Source organism: Micropterus salmoides, unplaced genomic scaffold (assembly GCF_014851395.1).
Source record: "Micropterus salmoides isolate LMB-PRFRI ecotype aquatic unplaced genomic scaffold, ASM1485139v1 Ms_hic_scaffold_7, whole genome shotgun sequence".
NCBI classification, from domain to species: Eukaryota; Metazoa; Chordata; class Actinopteri; order Centrarchiformes; family Centrarchidae; genus Micropterus; species Micropterus salmoides.
The window spans coordinates 26,159,644-26,181,415 of NW_024044459.1; the positions used below are offsets into that span (position 1 = coordinate 26,159,644).

General features: G+C 41.9%; 1 protein-coding gene across 3 annotated transcripts; it reads left to right on the forward strand.

Annotated features, from left to right (window-relative positions):
- The first annotated feature begins 355 nt into the window (after positions 1 to 355).
- On the forward strand, positions 356 to 21,757 carry homer1b (homer scaffold protein 1b). Of its 3 annotated transcripts, XM_038703915.1 has the most exons (9): positions 356 to 1,003; positions 6,384 to 6,540; positions 8,215 to 8,346; positions 10,166 to 10,258; positions 12,871 to 13,019; positions 18,113 to 18,269; positions 18,523 to 18,633; positions 18,739 to 18,819; positions 18,936 to 21,757. In XM_038703915.1, the coding sequence occupies exons 1-9, from the start codon at positions 984 to 986 to the stop codon at positions 19,125 to 19,127; spliced, it is 1,092 nt and encodes a 363-aa protein (XP_038559843.1). In that variant the 5' UTR covers positions 356 to 983; the 3' UTR covers positions 19,128 to 21,757. The 3 variants fall into 3 exon arrangements, with proteins under 3 accessions (XP_038559843.1, XP_038559842.1, XP_038559844.1); XM_038703914.1 differs by lacking the exon at positions 356 to 1,003 and having other exon boundaries at positions 6,000 to 6,540; XM_038703916.1 differs by lacking the exons at positions 356 to 1,003; positions 18,113 to 18,269; positions 18,523 to 18,633; positions 18,739 to 18,819; positions 18,936 to 21,757 and adding an exon at positions 13,323 to 14,862 and having other exon boundaries at positions 6,000 to 6,540.
- The last annotated feature ends 15 nt before the right edge of the window (positions 21,758 to 21,772 follow it).

Consider the following 21,772-nt stretch of genomic DNA (forward strand, 5'->3'; position numbering starts at 1 on the left):
GCCACTTACCAATAAACTTCTTATAAAACAACAAGGCATCAAATGGCATCAGTCCCTTGAGCACAGAGTGACGTCACTGCGGAGGACGGTGTCGTGACGTAGGCAGTTCAATACTGACAGTGATTTGAGTGGGAGGGAAGCGGATGCATCAGCCAGATGTGGAGCAGTTTGGGGGGCTGGGTGCACTGCACATAGGAGAATGTGGATGGGCTTAGGTCAATAAATCACACATATAGCTACAGCATAGAAACTGCAGGATATTTTAATCCATGCAAACGAACCACTGATAAGGAGAGCAGGAATTTGTCACGTGAATCAGTAAAAAAAAGACATAAATTGATGTTGCAGAAGCAGAAGAGATGATGTAGGGTTAGTCCTAGAGCCATATCAGAAATCGGCTTTATCATAGACATGCACTGGTACTAGTGAATGTGTGGAAGAGGCTGTGAAATAGATGTAGCATGGGCGAGAGAGTGGGGGTGTTGCCTATGAGCCTGTAATGAGAGAGAGAGAGAGAGAGAGAGAGAGAAAGAGAGAGAGTCGCGGGTGGACACTGTGATGCTGTGCTTTATCTACTGGCTAAATGAGGGTTGTCTTTCCCAGTTCAGGCAACAGGACTTCTCCACCCTTCCAGCGAGGATCTGTAATTTACGCGACAACAGCAGGGCGCCTGTCGGATCTCCATTGGACTCGCGCTGGATCTCCCACAGCGCTGCTGCTGCCGCTGTTGCTCCATCACCAAACCCTCAGCGTCAAAGGAGGAGAACAACATCTGCTTTCCGTGCCATGTGCAGAGCGACATGTATGTGTGATTTCATGCGGTGAAAGCGGCGGGGAATGGAGCAGTTGTCATCAAATTCCTGCAGACGTACCGACGGTGATACATTGAGGGCTGTCGTATAGAGAGAAGACCTTCATACGCAGCAGCCAATCCAAGATATTCGTTTTTTATTGCCAGCGAAAAGGATCAGTTGTCGCCTTTCATGTCATCTATAACAATGGGGTAAGTCCCCTTTCCCTCCTTTCTGTATTCATATCAGCTGCGGCTGCCTCACAGTGTATGAACTTCCCTGCCATGGAAACCAAACCACAGCATAACACAATAATGACCACAATAATGTAGCCAATGTTAAAAAATGTATCTATCTGTATTACATGGCGTCTAATAAACCTGATGATGGAGGGTTCAGGTAGGCTGTGTGACATGTGCAGTTGAGTGGTGATCTTCTGATGGCCTTGGTGTGCAACACACTAAAACAACAAGTTCTGAGACATATAGGACTAATGAAACAACTTATTCGGCTTTCTCCTCTGACAGTCCTCCTCTGAATATTCTCTGTTAAAATAGATTTACACCTTAGGCCCACCATGTTGCCTCATCATCAAACTTTTAGGATCAAAATAGTAGGTTAATCTGCAGTGATTCCCAAAGTGGGACTACCAGTGGGGTTTCGGTGTTCTCTCCAAAATCAGGCAATGATTAAATTCCCTGTTATTGCACTAGAACAATGAAAGAGTGAATAATATAATATAATATCTGTCACACTGTTTACTCCCCACCTACATTACAGACAGTTATGTAATTCTAAAAGAAGACATGTGTAACATCAGGATTTTTTCACAGAGATCTGTGTTCTGATGTACTGTACATCTTGTTCCGGGTCCTGCTACAAGGTTTGGGAACAGTAGCCTACAATGTCAGAAGCAGGGGGATGTCAGTAGCTACAATGCTGCACATAGCTCTTGTGACAGAAAGTGGTTCCTGTCTCTATGGCAGCACAGTGAGCGCTACCTTACACATTCTCAACAACAGGCACCCATCAGTGAAATATCCGCCTAGTGTGCAGCACTGCTCATTTGCATGTCCCCCTAACCCTGAGCTCAGCGCCCCATTTCCCCCACCAAGCCCGCTGTCCATTAACAGCTGTCTCCCGCAGTTCATTGTGATTAATTGCACAGCAGGAGGTTAACAATATGGCACAGGCATGGTGCGATATCAAGGCATCAGCCAAAACGCCTGCATTAACTATTTACAATACTCTGGAGGCTTCCCAGGCGCCCTCTCTGCCCTCCTACAGTGTGGGCAGCACATCATTCGGCAGTCTCCCACTCAGCTTCAACTCTCCATTGGGCTCTGCCACACTGGTGACTAAGTTACTGTTATGCAACTGACTCAATGAATCAATTGATCCACTATGGAATAAATTGTAAACTGTGATTCAAAGCACTATGCTACATAAAGTGTGTGTATTAAAGTGAATATATGCGGGTGCAGATGAGATGAAGCGTACCTAGGTGCAGATATGTTGCCTGACTGCCTGTTTAGCACAGACAGATAGAGTCATATTTCACTTCTGGCCTCGTGGCTGAATACCAAGCCACTTACAGCTCTAATGGTAATGGCACAGAGAAGAACATTAGTGTTGGATGAGAACTGGAGATGCATATCAACACTCTCTGGTGCATTCTCACTTTCTTGGGCAAATACAATCACTGCACAGATGGTCTTTTTCCCTGTCTTTGTCTTTGCTTGCTTGTGTGGGTGTGAGAGAGTGTGTGTTTACAGGCACATCCCAGGTCATCTAAGCCGCTTTCAGTAGATAGAGCAACAGGGAGCTTTCCCATTAATGACCTCTCTCTTCTTTAAATAAGATATAATTGCCTTCAAGCTCTAGTCTGTTAAATTAACGAAAAACTCTGGAAACAAGGACAACGTCTAGAGAGAGGCGGGGGTGGAGGTGGAGGTGGCAAGGGAAAGTGAGATCTCCTGAGATGGACTGTTTCATTATACTTCTCTTTCACTGTGACGCTGTGTGTGTTTGCAGGAAGACGGGCAGCTGTGTGTGTGTGTTTGTTGTGTGTGTGTGTGTGTGTGTGTGTGTGTGTGTGTGTGTGTGTGTGTGTGTGTGTGTGTGTGTGTAAACTGGTTACACACTGTGACTCAAATGGTGTTCATATCTGTGCCCCAAACCCTTTAAGCACAAGATTCACTATAGACAACACCTGTTGTTACCTCTACAGCTGCAGATATGTGTGTGTGTGTGTTCATGTGAAATGCCCTGTAGGCAGTGTTACAGTGTTGTATATCAATCAATACCTATGTTAACATGTGTATAGAGTTGAGGTGTGTGCTGTAGCTCAACATATTGAAAAGGGTCGGTTCACCTTGATTACAACAGTGGTATCTAGTCATGCAAGATTTCAACCTTTAACAGCATATTTTATTTTATATTGTAGTCCAAAACATCCACTGGCATCACTATAAACAGATTTCATGGGGACTTTTTCTTTGATAGAGAATAGTTCCATTAAAATCTGTTCAAAGTGAGGGCTGTGGATTATCAAAACTAACTTGGACATTGTTTCTGGCAAAAGATGTTAATGTAATGTTTTTTAGATGTATCATTATTCATCTCCACTGTTGTAGGGTGCAGGAAAACATCTCTCAAAACCTGGGCAAATAAAATAAAAACTACTACTTTTAGCCGTTTGTGTGTACCAACCCCTTTAATTCACAACACACCACAGGACAGCAAATCTATCTCTACATCAGCCTGTTGTGCCACTACTGAGTTAAAGCAATTACTCAAGCCAGTGTCTTCATTTTAAACGTTTGCTGTCAAAAATTAAAACAACTCTAAGTAAAAGCAACTGGCCATGATGTCAACAGCTTTCTGCCAACCATAACATTAGCAACAACAATAATTCAATACTCAGTTTCCCAGAACACATAATTTCACCTAATAATAAAATCTGTAAAAATGTAATATATTATATTATACTATAACACAACATATGGTCTATCTGAATATTGCTTTTTCCCGATATGGCTCTTACACCATCCATGCATCCATTATTATCATCATTATCATCATCCTCCTACGGAAGTCAGCAAAAGTGTTTCAGGCACACAAACTACTTATGTAGCTGTTTGCCGCTTTGCCATGCTTTCCCCTTAAAAACTCTTATTTCTTTCCTGAAAGTTCAGATTTGGGCAGCACACAGCAATAGTTCACATAATTGTTTATACAGCACTCTGTAGCAGTTCAGAGCTTCCCACTCCCTTCATTTTCTTCTCAGTGCTCTATCCACACACTACATTCATCACCTCCTCCACATTCTCCTCATCCCTCCCTTCTTCTCTCACTTCACCCCTCTCCCTCCCTCTCTCATTCTGCCTGCCTTCTCTCGCTGTTTTAACATTCACGTTCCATCACCTGCCCTTGTGTCACACAGTACAATCTGCATGCTAAACACCTCTTCCTCCTCCGCCTCTTCCTCTTCCTCCTGTGTTTTTCCTTCCTCCTCCACACTTTACGCATTTCACATGCCACTGAAATTACCCCCTCGTTTACCCTGTTACTTTTCCCTTTTTCGTCCATTCTCCTCTTTTCTCTTACATTTTCCCTGACATTATAGTGCGGTGGGCAGCTTTTGTTTTCACATTCACACTCTTTTATGCACTTCTGTAATTCACGGATGGAAGACAGACAGCATCTTAAGGCTTTCCCTGCTTTTGTTGTGTCCCTGTTGCTAATTCTGTGTAGCAGCTATGCAGTGTACATGCTACTGCCGGAGTTCATCGCAAGAGGATCAACGCGTTCTGAATTGACCTTCTTGCAATCCCATAACTGGAAACTCTGTCAGGCTATTGATTCAGATCAGAATCACTATAGAAAAGACTGTAGAGGAAGCATTTATGATTCATCTGATGCCTTTGACATTATGGATATGCCTGCTTTGAGAAAATGTATATAGAAATTAGGACTATGTATATTTTGTAAGAAAGCACCATTCAACTTAAATCACAATCCATTATTTATTGTGCTGTTTTTTTTTTAAAGTTTTGGTTGTAGGAGTACGAATTGCTTTTTTTGACAACTGGTGGGTGTCATTCTGGAACAAAACTCTTTGGCACAGGCATTCATGTAAAAATCAAAGCAAGAATGTTGCTGTGTTTGGTACAAACACAATCAAGCAACAAGAAGCGCAAAATTTGCCAAAGCTCCAACAAATTATGCAACGAAAAACGATGCCTGTTGCCAAGCAGCTATTGCACAGATCATACGGACAGGCCGTGGTTGTGTGATGTGTGCTGAGAGAGAGTTGAAATGACTCACAGTTCCGCCACTTACACTGCTGTCGATGATTATGATAATTCGCGCACAGCACTCCACAAGCAGCTTTGTGGAGCGACATTAATCATCCTAGATTCACTCTCTGACTTCCTATACTCTCCACATTCCCCATCATTCTCTTTCTTGTCCTGTCTAACTTCCCTCTCTCTCTCACTGTCTCCATGTTTTTCTTTCTTTCCCAGTCTTGGCTAATCACACACAGGAGGGGTGCTGCTGCTGAATTTTAATATTCATTTATACAGCAAGCCTTTGATGTCCCCCATCACCCCCTCAGTGCAGTGTAAGCACTTCTCTATCTCCTGCTCTGCCAGTACTGCCAGCCCAGAATATCTCCCTCTGCACCCTGCGCTTTGAGTGTGTGTGTGTGTGTGTGTGTGTACTGACTGTAGATATTACTCAAGAAGCCCCAACAATGCAATAATATACGAGGGCATTATAAGAACAAACCGAGGAGGGAGTGATAAATGAACAAAGGGTGAAGGTGGCGCATGAGTGATGGGTGAATGGATGGTCAAAAAACAAAGACCACTCTTGTATAATCCCCAACATTAATAGGGGTGAATCCAAAGAGTGTTACACTGAGGTCAATAAGGAATTAAGTCATCTCAAACCAAGCCCATCATGGAGTTTTGATCATCTACTGATCTAAGCTACATAGGCACAAATCCACATATACACTTGTACATAAGTACAGATTTATAATTCCATCACGTCTGTGTCTGTGGAAACTGCAGCACTGTAGGGTGTGTCTTTGGTAGTTAACCATGGCCTACTGTCTATATTTAGCCTTAAACCATCTCCTTTCCCCCCCCGTGCTCCCCTGTGTGACCCTCGCTCAGTGCTGCAGGCATTCCCATATCAGAGCAGGGAGAGACGGCGCTGCCTTACAAAGAGAGAAAGCCAGAGTTTCTGTTGAGCCTGCAGTTAGTGCATTGGTTTACAAGTAGAGAGATAATGTATGAGAGGAAATTAGGTATACTTAAGGTTTATGTGGGAACTCTGCTTTAGTTAGAAGGTTCAGTTAGCTTGTTATCCATGGATATAAGACAACGAGTATATGTTGTAGTCCTTTGAAATCCTCTCTTTATGTGGTGTAGCTATGGAGGATGGCGAGTTGGTAATTCGGTTGCCAGGGCGATCTGACTCCCCCGTGGGCAACAGGAGTTTCGGTGCTGGCGGTGGGTTTGGTGAGACATTGGTGTTGCGGCACAAAGAGGTTCACAACTTCTTCTTCGTCCCCTTTAGGGAGCAGCCCATCTACAGCACGAGGGCCCACGTCTTCCAGATTGACCCCAACACCAAGAAGAACTGGCTGCCCACCAGCAAGCATGCTGTCACGGTCTCCTACTTCTATGACAGCACACGCAATGTCTACCGTATCATCAGCCTGGATGGCACCAAGGTGAGCAGTTCATTCTGATTGTTATTGGTCACCTTTCACACTTTGTCGCTCACAACACACAGATTTCATTAAAGCTCTCCTACTGGATCCTTTGTGTTATTATTAATTTCTTCTGACGGACACGGTTTTATTAAGATGTCAAACAACCTTCCAAGAGATTTTAGTGGCACTGTGATCTACTGAGTGTTAATGGTGTTAATAAGCTCTGCACTGGAATCTAATGTGCCAACACATCTTAAAAGAGCTCAGTCTTGCAGCCTGCCCCAAGACTGACTGCTCATGTTTCATTGTGTGCATGCATGCAACTACTGTTTTTGTGAGACATGCCGTCTGTGTGTGTCTGCCTGCACTTCAGAGTCTACACTTCATGTCTCAGGATATTCCTGTTAGAGAGCGATATATTTGCTGGCCATGGTGTGATCGAGGTAGAGCTCGACATGATTAAAGGCAGAGCAGAGTTCTTTATAGGGACGGACCAGTCACACACATGCATGTGCCCCGCCAGTTAGAGGAGGGCTGAAGTGAAATGAGAGAAACAGATGACAGAGTGAGAAGAATATGTGGTGGGAAAAATAACTAGAGTGGCAAAGACAGAAGCCAGGCGAACAAGAAAGTCAGAAAAATGTGAAGGACTGATAGAAGCAATTCAAGGTTGCAGACTTTGACAGTGTCAAGCGTGCCTGAACGATTTCTGATGGTCAATTTAGCAACCATCTCTATTCAAACAGAGCTTTATAGGTATTTTATTGCTAAATTCAACTGTTGTGTAACACACACTGACGGCTACCCTTCCCAAACCCATCATTAAGTATTGATGCCAACCAGAATGTCAACCCTTACACAACACTGCTAACTGATCAGCCATTCATTTGTTCTCCATTAGGGTTGGATACACACATTACTTGTTGGTAGGATCAGTGTATTGTTGGTTTTGATCTTTTCAAGGGTTTTATTGACAATAAGGAAAATATAAAGTATTGGCCGACTTGCCCTCAAGCTGTTAGTATTTTAGTGTTTACCAACTTTCAGACTCTGTGTTTTACTTTTTCCATCGCTAACCCCTCATTTCCTAGTTTCTCCCCATCGCGTACATGTACATGCTCATGCTAGTGTATTGCTTTTCATGTTTTACTGCTGGTGGACCACTGAATCTGTAGCTGAAGGTTCTCCAAGTCAAACTCAGCAGCTCTCTGTTAGCTTTCCAAGCATGGATTTTATTGCGTTGGTGGGTGTGAGCCTGCGCTTCTGTAGACTGGAAGCTATAGACTGTTCTCTAGGCTTCCCCTGTCTCTCACACATACATACAAACAAACAGTTCTCATTGTTCAGAAATGGGATTCAACTATGATTAGTTTCATTATCAATTAATTAGTCAATTATTTTGTTGGATTAAATGATTAGTCATTTAGTCTATAAAGTGTCAGAAGCAAAGATGTCTGAAACAAAATAAAATAGAGATGCAGCTGAGCTCTTAGTGTGTGAGCCATGTTTTACTGGTCTTTATCTGTAGTCCTGATTTGTGGTGTGAATAATCTTCAGTCAGACACATACTTACTTGGGTTTACAATCTCCTTGCCTCTTCATTTGACCCTCTTGTACACACACACAAACTAAACACACTGCAGTGATAAAGTTAATTTAATTTGTATTAAGTGGGTTGTCTCTGTCCTGCAGGCAATAATCAACAGCACCATCAGTCCCAACATGACGTTCACAAAGACCTCACAGAAGTTTGGCCAATGGGCGGACAGTCGAGCTAACACTGTCTACGGCCTGGGCTTCTCCACTGAGCATCATCTAGCCAAGGTACCACCCCCATCCAGCCGTGCGCCCACACACACACACACACAAACCACATCTACTATAAACCTTTTAGCATCAATCACAGGGTGGCTTCTTTTTTCTTCTTCTCCCCAAGTCCCTGAGAGAGGATGGCATTTCGACTGTCTTTATACTCTAGTTGCTATAGCTTCTCTCAAAGTGTAGAATTTGCTTGGCAGGTAGCCCTAATGAGGCTTTTTGTTCTGTGTGTATCTGTGTGTTTATGAAAGTTATGTATATGTGTGTGTGCAGTGTGTGTGTGTGTGTGTGTGTGAAAGAGAGAGTAGGTGGTGGTTTCTCTCCTCTGCAATATGATTAAACTCTGTCATGAACTGGGGAGGCTCACTTCTCCCCACTGTCAGAACAACACTCAAACACACACACACACCACACACACAAACACAAACACACACAGGCACTACAACAACCACACTCAGCAGTATAGCCACGTCCTCTGTGTCAGGAAGGCAAGGATAAAGAGGTGGATAACAATACCTGATATGTCCTGTTTTATATTATATATTGGACATTAATTACATGTGGTTTTGTGACCTCAAGGTTGTCAGGTCAGGTGCGCTCTCCTCCCGCAAGTATTGTTAATATCTTACACCCTTTTCCAGTCATCTCCCTCTTTGTACACTTACATTTCATAATTTAACAATTCTGGAAAAAAGTCCGGCAGCACAAAGATGGACCCAGCGATGGGTTCTTCAGAATTTAAAGGGGCACTCCACTAATTACTTACTATAGAACATTATGTACATTTAGGTGTCTTCCCCAGGTGAATAGATAATTAACCAATTATGCGTAACAATTGACTTTACTCTTAGTATCCACCAAGTGCATTATTTTCATATCTATGAGTGTTACTGAATTGTCTTGTTGTGATCTTGTACTGTATAGTTTGTTCTCAGGTCTCTCTTTCATCTTTGGTTTAAATGATTTACCGTGTCTGAGGTATATCAATAGGCACTTTTGACACCTACCAGCCAATCGGAAGTATTTTCTGTAGTTTAAAGTTGAAGTAATCAGATTTGCTTCCTCAGATAACTGCAGTGCCAACACTCCTGAAGCACTTACACTGAGAACTACTGCATTTAGATCACTGTACCAGAACTATAATATTGCACTGAAGTGAAATGATATTAAGTTACTTGTTGCAACTCCACTAATGGCAGACACAAGGCTGGCTCCAGCAGAGTTGTCAATTTGATTTCCTCACCACTCAGCCCTCTGCAGTACTGTATATACTAAAATACTCTGTAACACTGCTGGAGTAGTTTCAGTGATGAACCACACCCTAAAGGAACACTGGGGCTATGTGCTTGTGTCTGTGTGCCACAGTGTTTATATTTGCTCAAAGCCCCTCAGCTGAGCTCACCTTACTGCTTGATGCTTGCTGGATGTATCTTTGCTCTTGACTAAAATAACCCTCAGAGATCAACTTCAGTCACTGCCAACTTCTGATTAAAGGAAAAAAACTCAATGACAAAAACACACAGTCTGCACAGTGCGCACGTATGTGTATGTCTGTGATAGACAGGTTACTAACAGTGACCTAGTTAGCTCATGTTTCTACTGAGGCACTATGGGTTAGGGCCTAATTTTCTGTGGGTCGTTTTTGACAACAGCTTCTTTCTATCCTTCCCCTGGCTTCATGGCTGACCTATTACACACTGATCTGTGTGTGTGTGTGTGTGTGTGTGTGACTGCATGCGCGCATGTCCATGCACATATGGCTTCACTGAATAGATGAAGCCACTGCAGTGTATGAATTACAGTCCTTACTGTCCTCTGTGTCCAGTTTGCAGAAAAGTTTGCAGAGTATAAAGAAGCAGCACGCCTTGCTAAAGAGAAGAGTCAAGAAAAGATGGATATGGCCACGTCTCCTTCTCAGGTACGTTCAGCACACATTAAACCCCCCCCCCCCAATTCTTAACCTTTTTGTCAGCCTACTAATGACCTCCTGTCAAAGGCATAGTGTGCATAATGAACAGCTGGTGAACAGGTCAACCATAGAGGGATTTTTTCTCTAATCCGTTCTTTAGTTTGATTAATTATCAGTAGAGGCATAGAGGCAAATTCAGAGAATAAGAAAATGATTTGATAGAAAATAGATACAAAAATATCTTTAGGTAGAAAATGTTTTGAAAATGTTGATGCCAGTGGTGGAAGAAGTATTCCTTTACTTAAGACAAAGTACATTAACGTCAAAATACTCCATTACAAGTAAAAGTCCTGCATTCAAAATCCTACTTAAGTAAAAGTACCATAAGTATTATTAGTGAAATGTACTTAAAATATAAAAAGTAAAAGTACTGGTACTGGAAGTGGAGCTAGTTTTAACAACTTTACATATCATATTTTAGTCCAGTTGTTCCCAACCTAGGAGTCCGGCTCTTTTTGTATTTTCTGTAATCTTATTTTCCAAGTTAATCATATGTTTTAATATATAAAATATTAAGCCAAATAGTAACTAGTAATTATATCTTTCAAATAAATGCAGTAGCGTAAAAAGCACAATATTTTTCTTCTGAAATGTATAAAGTAGCATAAAATGGTACCTTAAATTTTGGAGAAGTACGTTTTCACACTTCCACCTTAAACATTAAAAGAAAAAGGAATCGGGGAACATAATTTGCCTGTGTGTTAGCCTGTCTATTTGTTTGTGTGGGATATCGAATAATAAAGTGTTTAAGGCCATGTGTTACTGCATCTGAGAGAAAATTAGCTTGTTTCAGAGGAGAATCCCCAGAGAAATCTGTTCTTTAATCTAAAGGCAGTTAACAGGCTTCATGTCCTAGTCTGCTCATTACAGAGGCTAGGGGAGCAGCCCCCCGCTGTACTGCGGTCTATTACTTGTACTATTAATGCTGTGGCCCACATGGTCTGAAATGCAACAGTACCTTGCGCTTTCCATGGGAGGATGTTTTTTAATGAAGCCAAGTGGACAGCTTCGCTCTCATCAGGGGTTGAAGGCTGCATGTGCACTGGCCACCACCCTACTGTAGTGGTGAAACTGCAGGGATTGGTGTAAAGGCTGCATCTTTCCTGCTATAAGCCTGCAGTGGTCTACTGAAACTGACTGCTCTGCTTCACTGCCGATTGTCGCTGTTTCACCCACATGCCTGCTAGCTTTCTTGAACATGAGAGAGAAATTATTATGCTAAAACAAGACAAGAAAACACAGAGAAAAATGCTATATGCTGGTCCCAGTAGGCCAGACCCCAGTGGGAGTGCACTATGAACAGATTTTAAATGTTATACTAATGAATGTGAAGCGCAAAATGTAACGCCGGCCATAATCTTGCTCTTATCTTTCACTTCCTTCTTGTCCATTAGAGACGTGCAGGCAGTGTCATTGTGCTACTGTATTGTGCCCAAGCCCTAAGTCTTAATAGCTTTGTTTTATGTACGTGCAGCAGCTAAAGGTTTTGTCTCTCATATAATTCTGTGGCTGTATGGGATAGAAAGATAAGCATTAATCTGTAATTCTGCAATTTCCCAGTGCTATAAGCTATTTATTGTCCTATTGGCATGTGGAACTGCTTGCTAAATGCACAAATTTGTAGAACCACATTTTAAGAGCTTATGAGTGCGAGAGACAGCACCAACCCACCCCACCTACTAAAAACACAAACACACCTCTATCATTTCTCATGTCAGCTCCTTATAGGGGAAGCATCCAATAGAATGTATGAGATTCTTGATTTTATCTTGTTTCCATCTCTGTTGATAAGATGTTGTTGAGATCACTCAATTTATTTATTATACATTTCATATTATAAATATTATGAAATGATTAGTTGAACAATTGTTCAACTGACAAAAAAACAACAAATATATCAAGGAAAACACTTTCACTGTATCCTGCTTCTTAAACATGAGGATTTTATGATTTTCTCTGTTTTAAATCATATCTTTGAGTTTTGGACTGTTGATCTGACAAAACAAGAAATTTGAAGCTGTCACTGGTGCTGAAATTTTATAGGGCTGATCGATTAATTGTAATTGACAGGTTAATCAGTAATGAAAAAGCAGTAGTTTTTTTTCTTTGTCACTTCAGCCTTGGTGTCTGTCTTTGCCTGTGCTAAATACTACCCAGTTCTTTTCTGAATCTAAACAAATCACTGTGTCTGCTTTTAGTGATGTTAAACACACCATTTCTTTTACGCCTAAGGCTGTGTCTCTGGAAAAAGCAACCAGACACCATTAAGAACTAATTAAGAACGCTTTTGTGACCTCACTATTTGTTTAAACATTACTATTTTAAATGATTGACATTATAGAGTATCATACATATATGTATTTATAGGGAAATGTCACAACTGCCTAAATTGGACCATTAAATTGGCGAGCTTCTTAAATTAATTTACATTTGTTTCCTGCCTTATCTGATCACGACTAAGTGGGCAGGGTTATAAAATTATAAAAATATTTCAATAATGTTGGTTGATTATTTAATCTCTAACTGACAGTAACAGCTGTTTAACTGTGTTTCACATGTAGGAGTCTCCAGCAGGTGAGCTCTCGTCACCTTTGACCCCGGTGACCCCGCCCATGGAAAACATCAACGGTACAGATGAAATCTGTGACACGACTCCCAATTCAGACCCCCTTCCAGGGCCGGCGCAGAATGCACTGGCCTTCGCACACAGGTACATCCCACATCGTGATACTGTCCCGTGTTGTCCTGTTTTCTACAGCACAGATGTTACAGTCTGACCATATACAGAACATTCACTGTCACAGTCATAGTTCACATAGATTTCATACAAACAAAATAAAATAGAGTTAATATGAATATTTCTCTGTTTTTCTGTTTGTCTGCGGCTCAGAAGCACAGCCCTGTCTTATTTATGTCTTTTTTTTCGTCTGTGTGCACCTATGTGTGTTGCATATCAGCATGGTAGTGAACTCCCTCTATTCACTGCTGCTCTCTCATGTTTTTTCCTCTCTAGGCAGCAGTTTAAGACTTGTCGGGTCTGCTCTTTCTGATAGGGATGTCATTACAAGTCCTGACTACTGCAACATGATAACTACGCAATACAAAAAATGTTCAGGCACAAACTTTCCCAGAAATAAGAGCCTGATTGCAGGTCAGCAACAGGGAGGGTCTTCTTTACAAAACCTGGTGCACTGCCTGTTTAGTAACTGCTAATGAATAAGGTAACAACAGCACTCCACTTGACTCCACTCAGTCAGGAGGTAAATGGGTACTATGAAATATATCAGTGACAATGTTACATATACACTGTCATTTCACATGGACCAGCAAAAGATGTTACTTAAGTGTTTCTCAGGAGTGAGGCATTATTCAAGTTATTCTTTTGTCCAATCTGAGCATGTTTGGTAAGGAAACTCAGTATTTATAGTTTTATGTTTTCCTACTGCAATGCAATAATATCTTTTTAAATGCAAATTCAAATCTTTTGACTTTTATGTTGTTGAGCATGTGACGGTGTCACCTCTATGCATGCACCACTGCTGTTGTGTACATTCCTGCTGTCTTTGTGTCCTGTAGTCCTGCAGACTGAATTTTGAAATGGATAATTAATATTCCTTGTTATTGTCAGTACTGGTTCATATACAGTAGATTGTGTAAGATAAAGAGGTCAAAGTGCCATGTAAATATGTTTTATTTTGTATTATGGCTCTCTGAAGAGGTGTGGCTGTGAGGTTCATCAACAAAAAGGTGTTGATGAAGCATTTATGTAAGACTTATATAACATACTGTGGGTAGTGGGAGGCAGAGAAAGAGCAAGAGAGATAGACACACAGGGACTGAGCGCGTGTGTCAGAACCTGGGAAGAGAGAGAGGCGCATTGTATAAAGTCTGTACATGAGTCACTGATACCTAAACATCCACCAACTGCACACACACTCACTACAGTAAATAAACTGAACAGGAGGGCATGGACAATCAGTTTGAGTCATTTGAGTGAGTGAAGTTTTTTTTTCTCAGGAGAGGAAATGTTCCTATCGACTGTCACCTGTAGTCGACTGTACACACAAGTCTTTTCATTTGTAAAATCTCTGTAATCTTGTGCCACTCATTTCATTATTTCTCATGCTGCGATTCTTATTAATTAAAGATATCAATCAATCGATTAATGTATTATCATTCTTTTTTGCTTAACTATGGGTTCTGAGGGGAGACTTAAAACTTTTTTTGATATTGTAGAGCTCTTTAGAGAAGGAAGTATTTTTATCAGTGTTTTAAAGCCTGTAAAGCTGTGACAAGCTGAAGTACAAATGCTTAGATATCCCTCTGCTACATCATGAACTCTGTAAGGCTACACAGATCCAAGTGTGCAGTGAGAGCGGGATGTAGAGAGGACACCCACTGCCTGCTGCAGCATTGCAGCTGATGTGTCTATTAATGCTGCATGCGTGGGAGACGGGGTCGACTGTCAGCATTCGCAATGGCAAGCATGGACATAACAAGCAAACCTCAGAGTCACATTTTCTCAGAGGCATATGCCGAGAGGGTAGATGCTAGGACAGTCCAGATATCTTTCCACACAAACCTCTTCTTTTTTATCGTTACTCTCTATGATTCATGCTTCCTCTGTTTGATATCTACTGTATGCAATATTTCAAATATCTATCACCTTTTACAGTAGCTCTATTAGCCTCTCATATGCCTCTAACTGCAGTTAAAATGTGTTTTCTCTCAGTTTAGTGGTGGTGTATAAGCTTGATTTAATAGCCAAAAGAAAATAATAAAAATGTTTGTAGTGTGTTTAGAATATGTTTATTTGTATATTACTTCATGAGGTTTCAGACCCTCACAAATCAAAACACACCTGCACACAGGTGTTTGCTGTCTTTTTGCACCATACCTCAGCGATGGTCTCTCTGTCATGTGTCCAAAATTAGATGATGACTTAACTCAGTAACATATACACCACACTGCTGCTTAGCGGTGCGGTGTAGGCAGGCATATGTGGGTGCAGAGGGCAGAGGAAGAGAGAGGAGGATGAGATAAAGAATATGCAGGGCTCTGAGAGTTTCTTTTTTAATATAGTGCAAGATGTAGGCGTATTTGGCAGATCTGCAGTGGACTCGTTTTGAATGGTTTTCTGAATATTGGAAGATCTTTTGTTGGGACTGCCTTGGCTGTATATGAATGGTCTTCTAGTGTTGGAAGGTGTAGGTGTCTGTTGGTGGGTTTGTGGTAGGCTTGTGTGAACGGAGACGGTGTCGATGTCATACGTCAGGGTGTCACAAGCGCCTCCGTTCCTCCAGTGCTGCCATGGCAACTGCTCTGGCTCCCTGCTTCTTGAAGTGCTCGGTGAGGAGAAAGAACCTACCTGACAACGCACAGTGGTCAGGACACGGCAGAAACACAAGAAGCCTGTAGAAAATCTTCAGTGCCATACAAGTTTATGTTTTGTGTTTAGTAGCTTTATTGAAACCTGGGAAGAGAATTCTTAAAACTTAACATTTTGAAGTAGTAAAACGCAAAACAGAGCATTGATTTTTTTATTCAAGAGTCATGATGTATTGGCAGTGTGTACAAGTTATGTCAAAACCACAGAAAACATTCAGAATAAAATCCAGAAAACAAAAATACATTTTAAACCAATTAAAACTAAATAAAATGCAATAAAGAATTAACCTGACACCCCCCATTATCTGATCCCGTGCTGTCTCTTGCCATGGCATGTTCTGTTTTAGTCGGCACGATATTGTTTACATGAAACAAATAAAAACAGATAAAAGTAAACCCTGTAGATACAGCATTTAAGAGTCTGTGATTTTGAAACTTTCTGAAACTGGATTACATTTATTCAAAAACAAAAAAATTGCACAACAATTTCAAGCTTTTACAAACAAGAAATAATTGCTTCTTCAGTTCAACATCACACAATTTGCACTTGCATGATTAGAAGTGGAATTAAAACTAAATTACATAATGATCAACAACTGAAAAATATTAAAAGCTAATAAAATCCTCATGACAAGACACTCATATTGCGTGAATAATCACATAATCTTTACAATCTGCAGTTCAGTGACACAGCAGCAGCTAACTTACCCTCCATGTGTCTCACACACCTTCAGCTCTGCTCTGCTGTCCTCAGCCAGGATTTTGCTCGGGTGCCCTCATGAAACCTTTCAGCCAGATCAATTTAATGAAGATGAACACCAGTGTCAAAACTTGCACTCTTTTCTCTCCTCTAAATCTCCCTCCATCGCTCTCCCTTTGCTTTCTCCGTCTGTCTCCATCTTCACATCTTGACGTCTCGCCTGCTCTCCTGCTCTCCGAGCTGGTGTGTGGGGTTTATACATTGGCGGGGCTGCGTGCCTTGGTGACAGCATAGCTCTGTGTGTGTGTGTGTGTGTGTGTGAACGGTTGTGTGTCAGTTGATATGTGAATGTGTAGGATGAAGTGTCGTCTCCCTCCTATGCGTCACACACACAGACACACTACACTCACAGAGGGGGTGGCTGTTGTGTAAGAACTGAAGGCGCCGTGGGAGTCCTGAGTGAATTAGATCTGGGCTTTCTCTCTTTCACTCTTCACAGAGTGGGTGTTATGGAATAGTGGAGTACTGCTGCAGTGTGTGAGCATATATATATATATGTGTGTGTGTGTGTGTGTTTGTCAGTGAGGGGGCAGAACAAAACTGAAACAACATTGTTATGGGTCATACACAGACCCTCATCACTCCTTGAGCGAGCTAAGCTTCCTTTTGTGTTTTTCTGTGTTTCCACCGCTCTGAGGAATTACTGAAGTATGTGGGAGTAAGAGCTCCTTTTCAAAGGAGCTTGACTCGATGTCGGTACTCGACAACGTTTAGGTCTCTCATACATTCTCCCGCCCAAATCACACATTATGTGAGAGACAGGGAGTGGGCATTATGCAACTCTTACATGGATGCCTGCAGTGCTCATATCTAACAGGGGAGATGCACAGCAGAAGAATTTTCCTTCCAGAAAGTTGAGTTTATACACATATATAATATTACATTTCAACTCTGAGCTATTGACTACCCAGCCCATATGCGTATGTGTATTTCCCCACCAGCCATTTTCTCCCACACATGCCTCTCCTCCAAGAAATTCACATTCTATCAAATTCAATCACTTCTCCCTTATCTCTAATCTCATCTTCTTGCCTGTGAGTAGCTGGACCAGATTAGGCTCCAGCCAGTCTGAGGATATAATCTCAGATTACAACTCATGTGGCTGCTTTCACAGCTACCGCCCAGGAAGTGCCGACCTCTTACTTGAGTGCCCGCTGCAGCCTTTGTCAGCTTTCATTGGAGCAAAGATGGATGGATGGATTACTGAATGCGCCTACTAGGCATGGTCCCAAGGGGTTGTGGGGCCACGGTCTTCATGTGTAAAATGTCAATGAAAAAGTCTCAACACAACCACAAAGAAACTCAAAATGACAATAAATAGACTCAAAATGCCTCAAAAGAGACTCTTTCAGACTGGATGTCTTGCTCCTAAGTAGGGGTAGGGGACTTTTACAAATCTATGCCCAGGGAACTGTTGTTTCATAATTTTTCCATGGATGGATGGATGGAAGGAAGAAGTACTGGCTGCTTATAAACACAAATGTTTTTGTTCTCGCTCACATTCACAACATGATTTTTCAGATTCAAATCAGACATCATGAGTTTTTTCCGATATATATTTACATCTTACATCCATAGCATGAAAACATCAGCACATCTCATCTTATGTTAATGTTGTGGTAATCCGACAGTATGTACGTTCCTCTGTTCTGCAGCCCTGCCATGACAAAACACTGGGAGGCTGAGCTGGAGGCACTAAAGGGGAACAATGCCAAGCTAACGGCAGCTCTGCTGGAGTCTACAGCCAACGTCAAACAGTGGAAACAACAACTGGCTGCCTACCAGGAGGAGGCAGAGAGACTACACAAACGGGTGAGGGAAGGGGCACAGAAATGTTTGCTTGTTTTCATGTGTGATTCATTCATTCAAAATAAATAGCAATCATTTGGAAGGGATGGTGTGAAGTCTAGAAGAATAAAAAAAACAAAGATGAGAGATGCGTGTTGGCATGAGGGAAAAGTAAAGAAGAGGTAGTCTGGAAATGAAACATAGATTGAGATCAGGATTCTGTTGTTCCAGTTTCTCTCCGTGGATTTAAATCTTCATCTCCATCTTGTCCTTTTAGGTGACGGAGCTTGAGTGCCAGAGCAACCAAACTCCAGTGATCAAATCCCAGAAGACTGAACTTAACCAAACCATAGAGGAACTGGAGGCTACGCTGAGGGATAAAGAAGAGGTGTGTGTGATAGGGTGGAGTGCGTTGCTTGAAATTTAATGTCTCATGCAAAAATGCCCTACCTTCATACTGCACAGCCATTTAATCTGTCTTTATGTGCTCCAGGAAATGGAAAAGTTGAAAGAGGAATTGGAAAACATGAATGACCTGATGGAGCAGAAAGACGCCCTTTCCCAGAAACTTGAGGTGAGTGATACAAAAAGGTACTAACCATATAACTGTATCGCAAGCATCAGTGTGTCCTGTGTCATTATTTAACTCCTAATGGCACAAACCTGCCAACAATGCTCTCTCTCCTTCAGGAGACGGAGCTGCGCAGTCGGGTGCTGGAGGAGCAGCTGGCGGGGGCCGAGCAGCGGCTGGAGGAGAACCAGGAGGAACAGGAGAATTTCAGAAAGAGCCTGCGGACGCTGCTGGAGCTGCTGGACGGCAAGATCTTTGAGCTGACAGAGCTCAGAGACACCTTGGCTCGGCTCATAGAGGAGGCCAGCTAGAAACGGAGCTGCATAATCTTCACAGACAGAGCCATAGGATAATTTACACCCTGACACCCCCCAACTTACCCACACCAATCCTACCCACCATGCCCCACCTTCCTCCTGCACTCCACACACATTAAAAATGCAACACCACACTGCCCCGATTCTGATTTTGGTCAAAAAGGGCAGCTAACTCCCCATTTTCACCTTGCAGGCGTTGAGCTCCAACCAACCGCAGGCACTCCTGTTGTTCAAAACAATACAGGGACTACCTCATCTTGCCTTCTGATTGGCTGGTGAAGGCGTAACCTTGGTTGAATTGATCTCTCTAGTCATAGAGATGCCTGTTGTGGCGCACTGCAACTGCACCCAAACCCACTCACCCACACACCCACAAAGAGTTAACTTAAGAACTGTGCCTCAGTGACATCTGCTGTTTTACTGGGAGAGCTGCACCACAGCTTGCAGCATCACAGCATCTCACACACACACACACACACACACACACACACACACACACACACACACACACACACACACACCCCTTTTCTTCCTCTCTAAACTGCCCCCCACCCCACCCCGACCCAAGGGGAATGTTGAAAGTCATGTGGAAATAATTGCTGTTAAGACTCAGAGAACTGCGCCAAAGCTGCCAAATCCCTCCAAAATATTGTCCTCTAACTAGCAGATGCTTTGATCCAAAGTGACTTACTGTACAGAGAATTGCTGAACAGAGAAACAGAGTCCCATGTTTGAGCTCAGGCTGCCAGCGGAGTGTCGACGGAAACAGAGAATTAAAGGACAGCTCTCAACAAACCAGTCAGTCTTACCTATTGGCCTGGGGTGACATCATTGCTGCTCCCCAGCCTTGACACAAATGGCTGCTGGGAAAAGAAGTTTAGTTTGCTTCTCCATTGGAAAAGAATGACTGCTATTTATTCACAGCCTATTTAAAATCCCACATGATAGATGAGTATGGAATCTTCCAGAGGCATTGTTCATGCCACACAGAAATTTTAGAGGGCATGTGCCCATGTTAGATTTGACATGATATTTACTGCATCCAGACTGCTTCCACCATCACAGACAACTGACCTGTCTTCCTGCCAAACTCAGTGTGGTGTGTGTTCTTGAACAAGGCCTAACCTTCGACATAGTGTGTGCCTTCAAAGCACACATACTTGGAGACATGTTTGTATATAATGTGTGTGTGTGTGTGTGTGTGTGTGTGTGTGAGTGTTTTGTGCTGTGAGCGAAAGACCCTGTTTTTGGACATCAAGGCCTACACACATACACGCATGCACACACACACACACACACACACACACACACACACACACACACTGAGCAATACCAGACAGGCTCTATACGACACCTCTATCTAACTCTATCAGGTACTCTACTCAGTGGACTCATACAGATAGGTAAAATGCAACTCAGCTGATCCCCCTTGTCCAACAGAAAGTGTACTACTGTTGACCGAGAACCTGTGTGGCAGCCCTGTCTGGACGAAGTAGTGCATCGGGAAGGGCTTATAGAGTGTCATCTATGTGTTTGTAAATCTCCACCCTCAGCGAAACTGGCCACAGATTTTCACTCTTGGGTGAATACAGAACTGTACACAGTTTCTATTCTTTTTTACACAGGATATAACACTGATGATATAATAACAGAACTGTATAAATCAACTTTCTACTCATGACGTCATTGTAAATGAATGGATGGATGCAGTAACACCCTGCAGTGGCTTATTGTTGTGTATTAACCCACGGAAAAGCATTGTATAGTTATTATAGAGTATCTAGTCTGGTAACAAATAAACCTCTTCAGTATATATTTGAAATGCATAACAACACGATGTAAACACAGTGTTAAACGTTCTGTACCAAAACCTACACTTATAAAGCAGCTCCTGTACCAGTAAAATCCAAAACTGCATCTTAAAATTCCTTTAAAGTCACTGAATTTCTTGAAAGCTATATCCTCACTTGAAATGCTGCTTATCGTACCTTTCAATTGAGCACCCTGTTTGCACTGTGTTATTACACTGTTGTAACTACATTATATATCAAGAGTTTTGCATTAAATACTAGCACAGCATAAATCTGTACCTAAAATATTGTAGTTAGTTACACAGGTTAATACACTCGAATAAGACCCATGGGAAGGGAAAGGTTACCCTTTTTTCTTTTTGATTTAACTTTGACAGTTGAATGACAGAGATGGAGTACATTGATATTAATGCTATTGTTAATGAATGCCTTTGTACAGTAGTGGATAAGAAGCTTTTCATTCTCCTGTTTTGTAACTTATGGTATTTAAATGTAGGTATTATTATTATTATATTTAGAGGTATGAGAAGACTGGCAATATTTTTGACTATTTAAAGTAATTTTGAACTCATGATATTAAAGAGGTACCTCAGGCTAATGATGTCCGTAGATTGGTGAGATTTGTGTGTTTGCAGGTGAAAGGATTTACCAAATGCTGGTAAATAAAAATGGATCAGGAGACACACCTGTTGGTGCTTCAGCCAAACTAAATACTTTGTTGAATTCAAAGACAGCACTACCAGGCTGAGAACACACCTCTGTGAATTGAGAAATGTTATGTTTTATATTCAAATACAGTGACCGCAGAATTCAGTGTGTGCAAATGGC

Excerpts from the sequence above, each read along its gene's own strand:
- homer1b (XM_038703914.1), top strand. The coding sequence starts at position 6,238 with ATGGAGGATGGCGAGTTGGTAATTCGGTTGCCAGGGCGATCTGACTCC. Across the intron at positions 8,347-10,165 it reads CTGAGCATCATCTAGCCAAG|TTTGCAGAAAAGTTTGCAGA; the intron begins GTACCACCCCCA and ends CTCTGTGTCCAG. Across the intron at positions 18,634-18,738 it reads CGCTGAGGGATAAAGAAGAG|GAAATGGAAAAGTTGAAAGA; the intron begins GTGTGTGTGATA and ends TATGTGCTCCAG.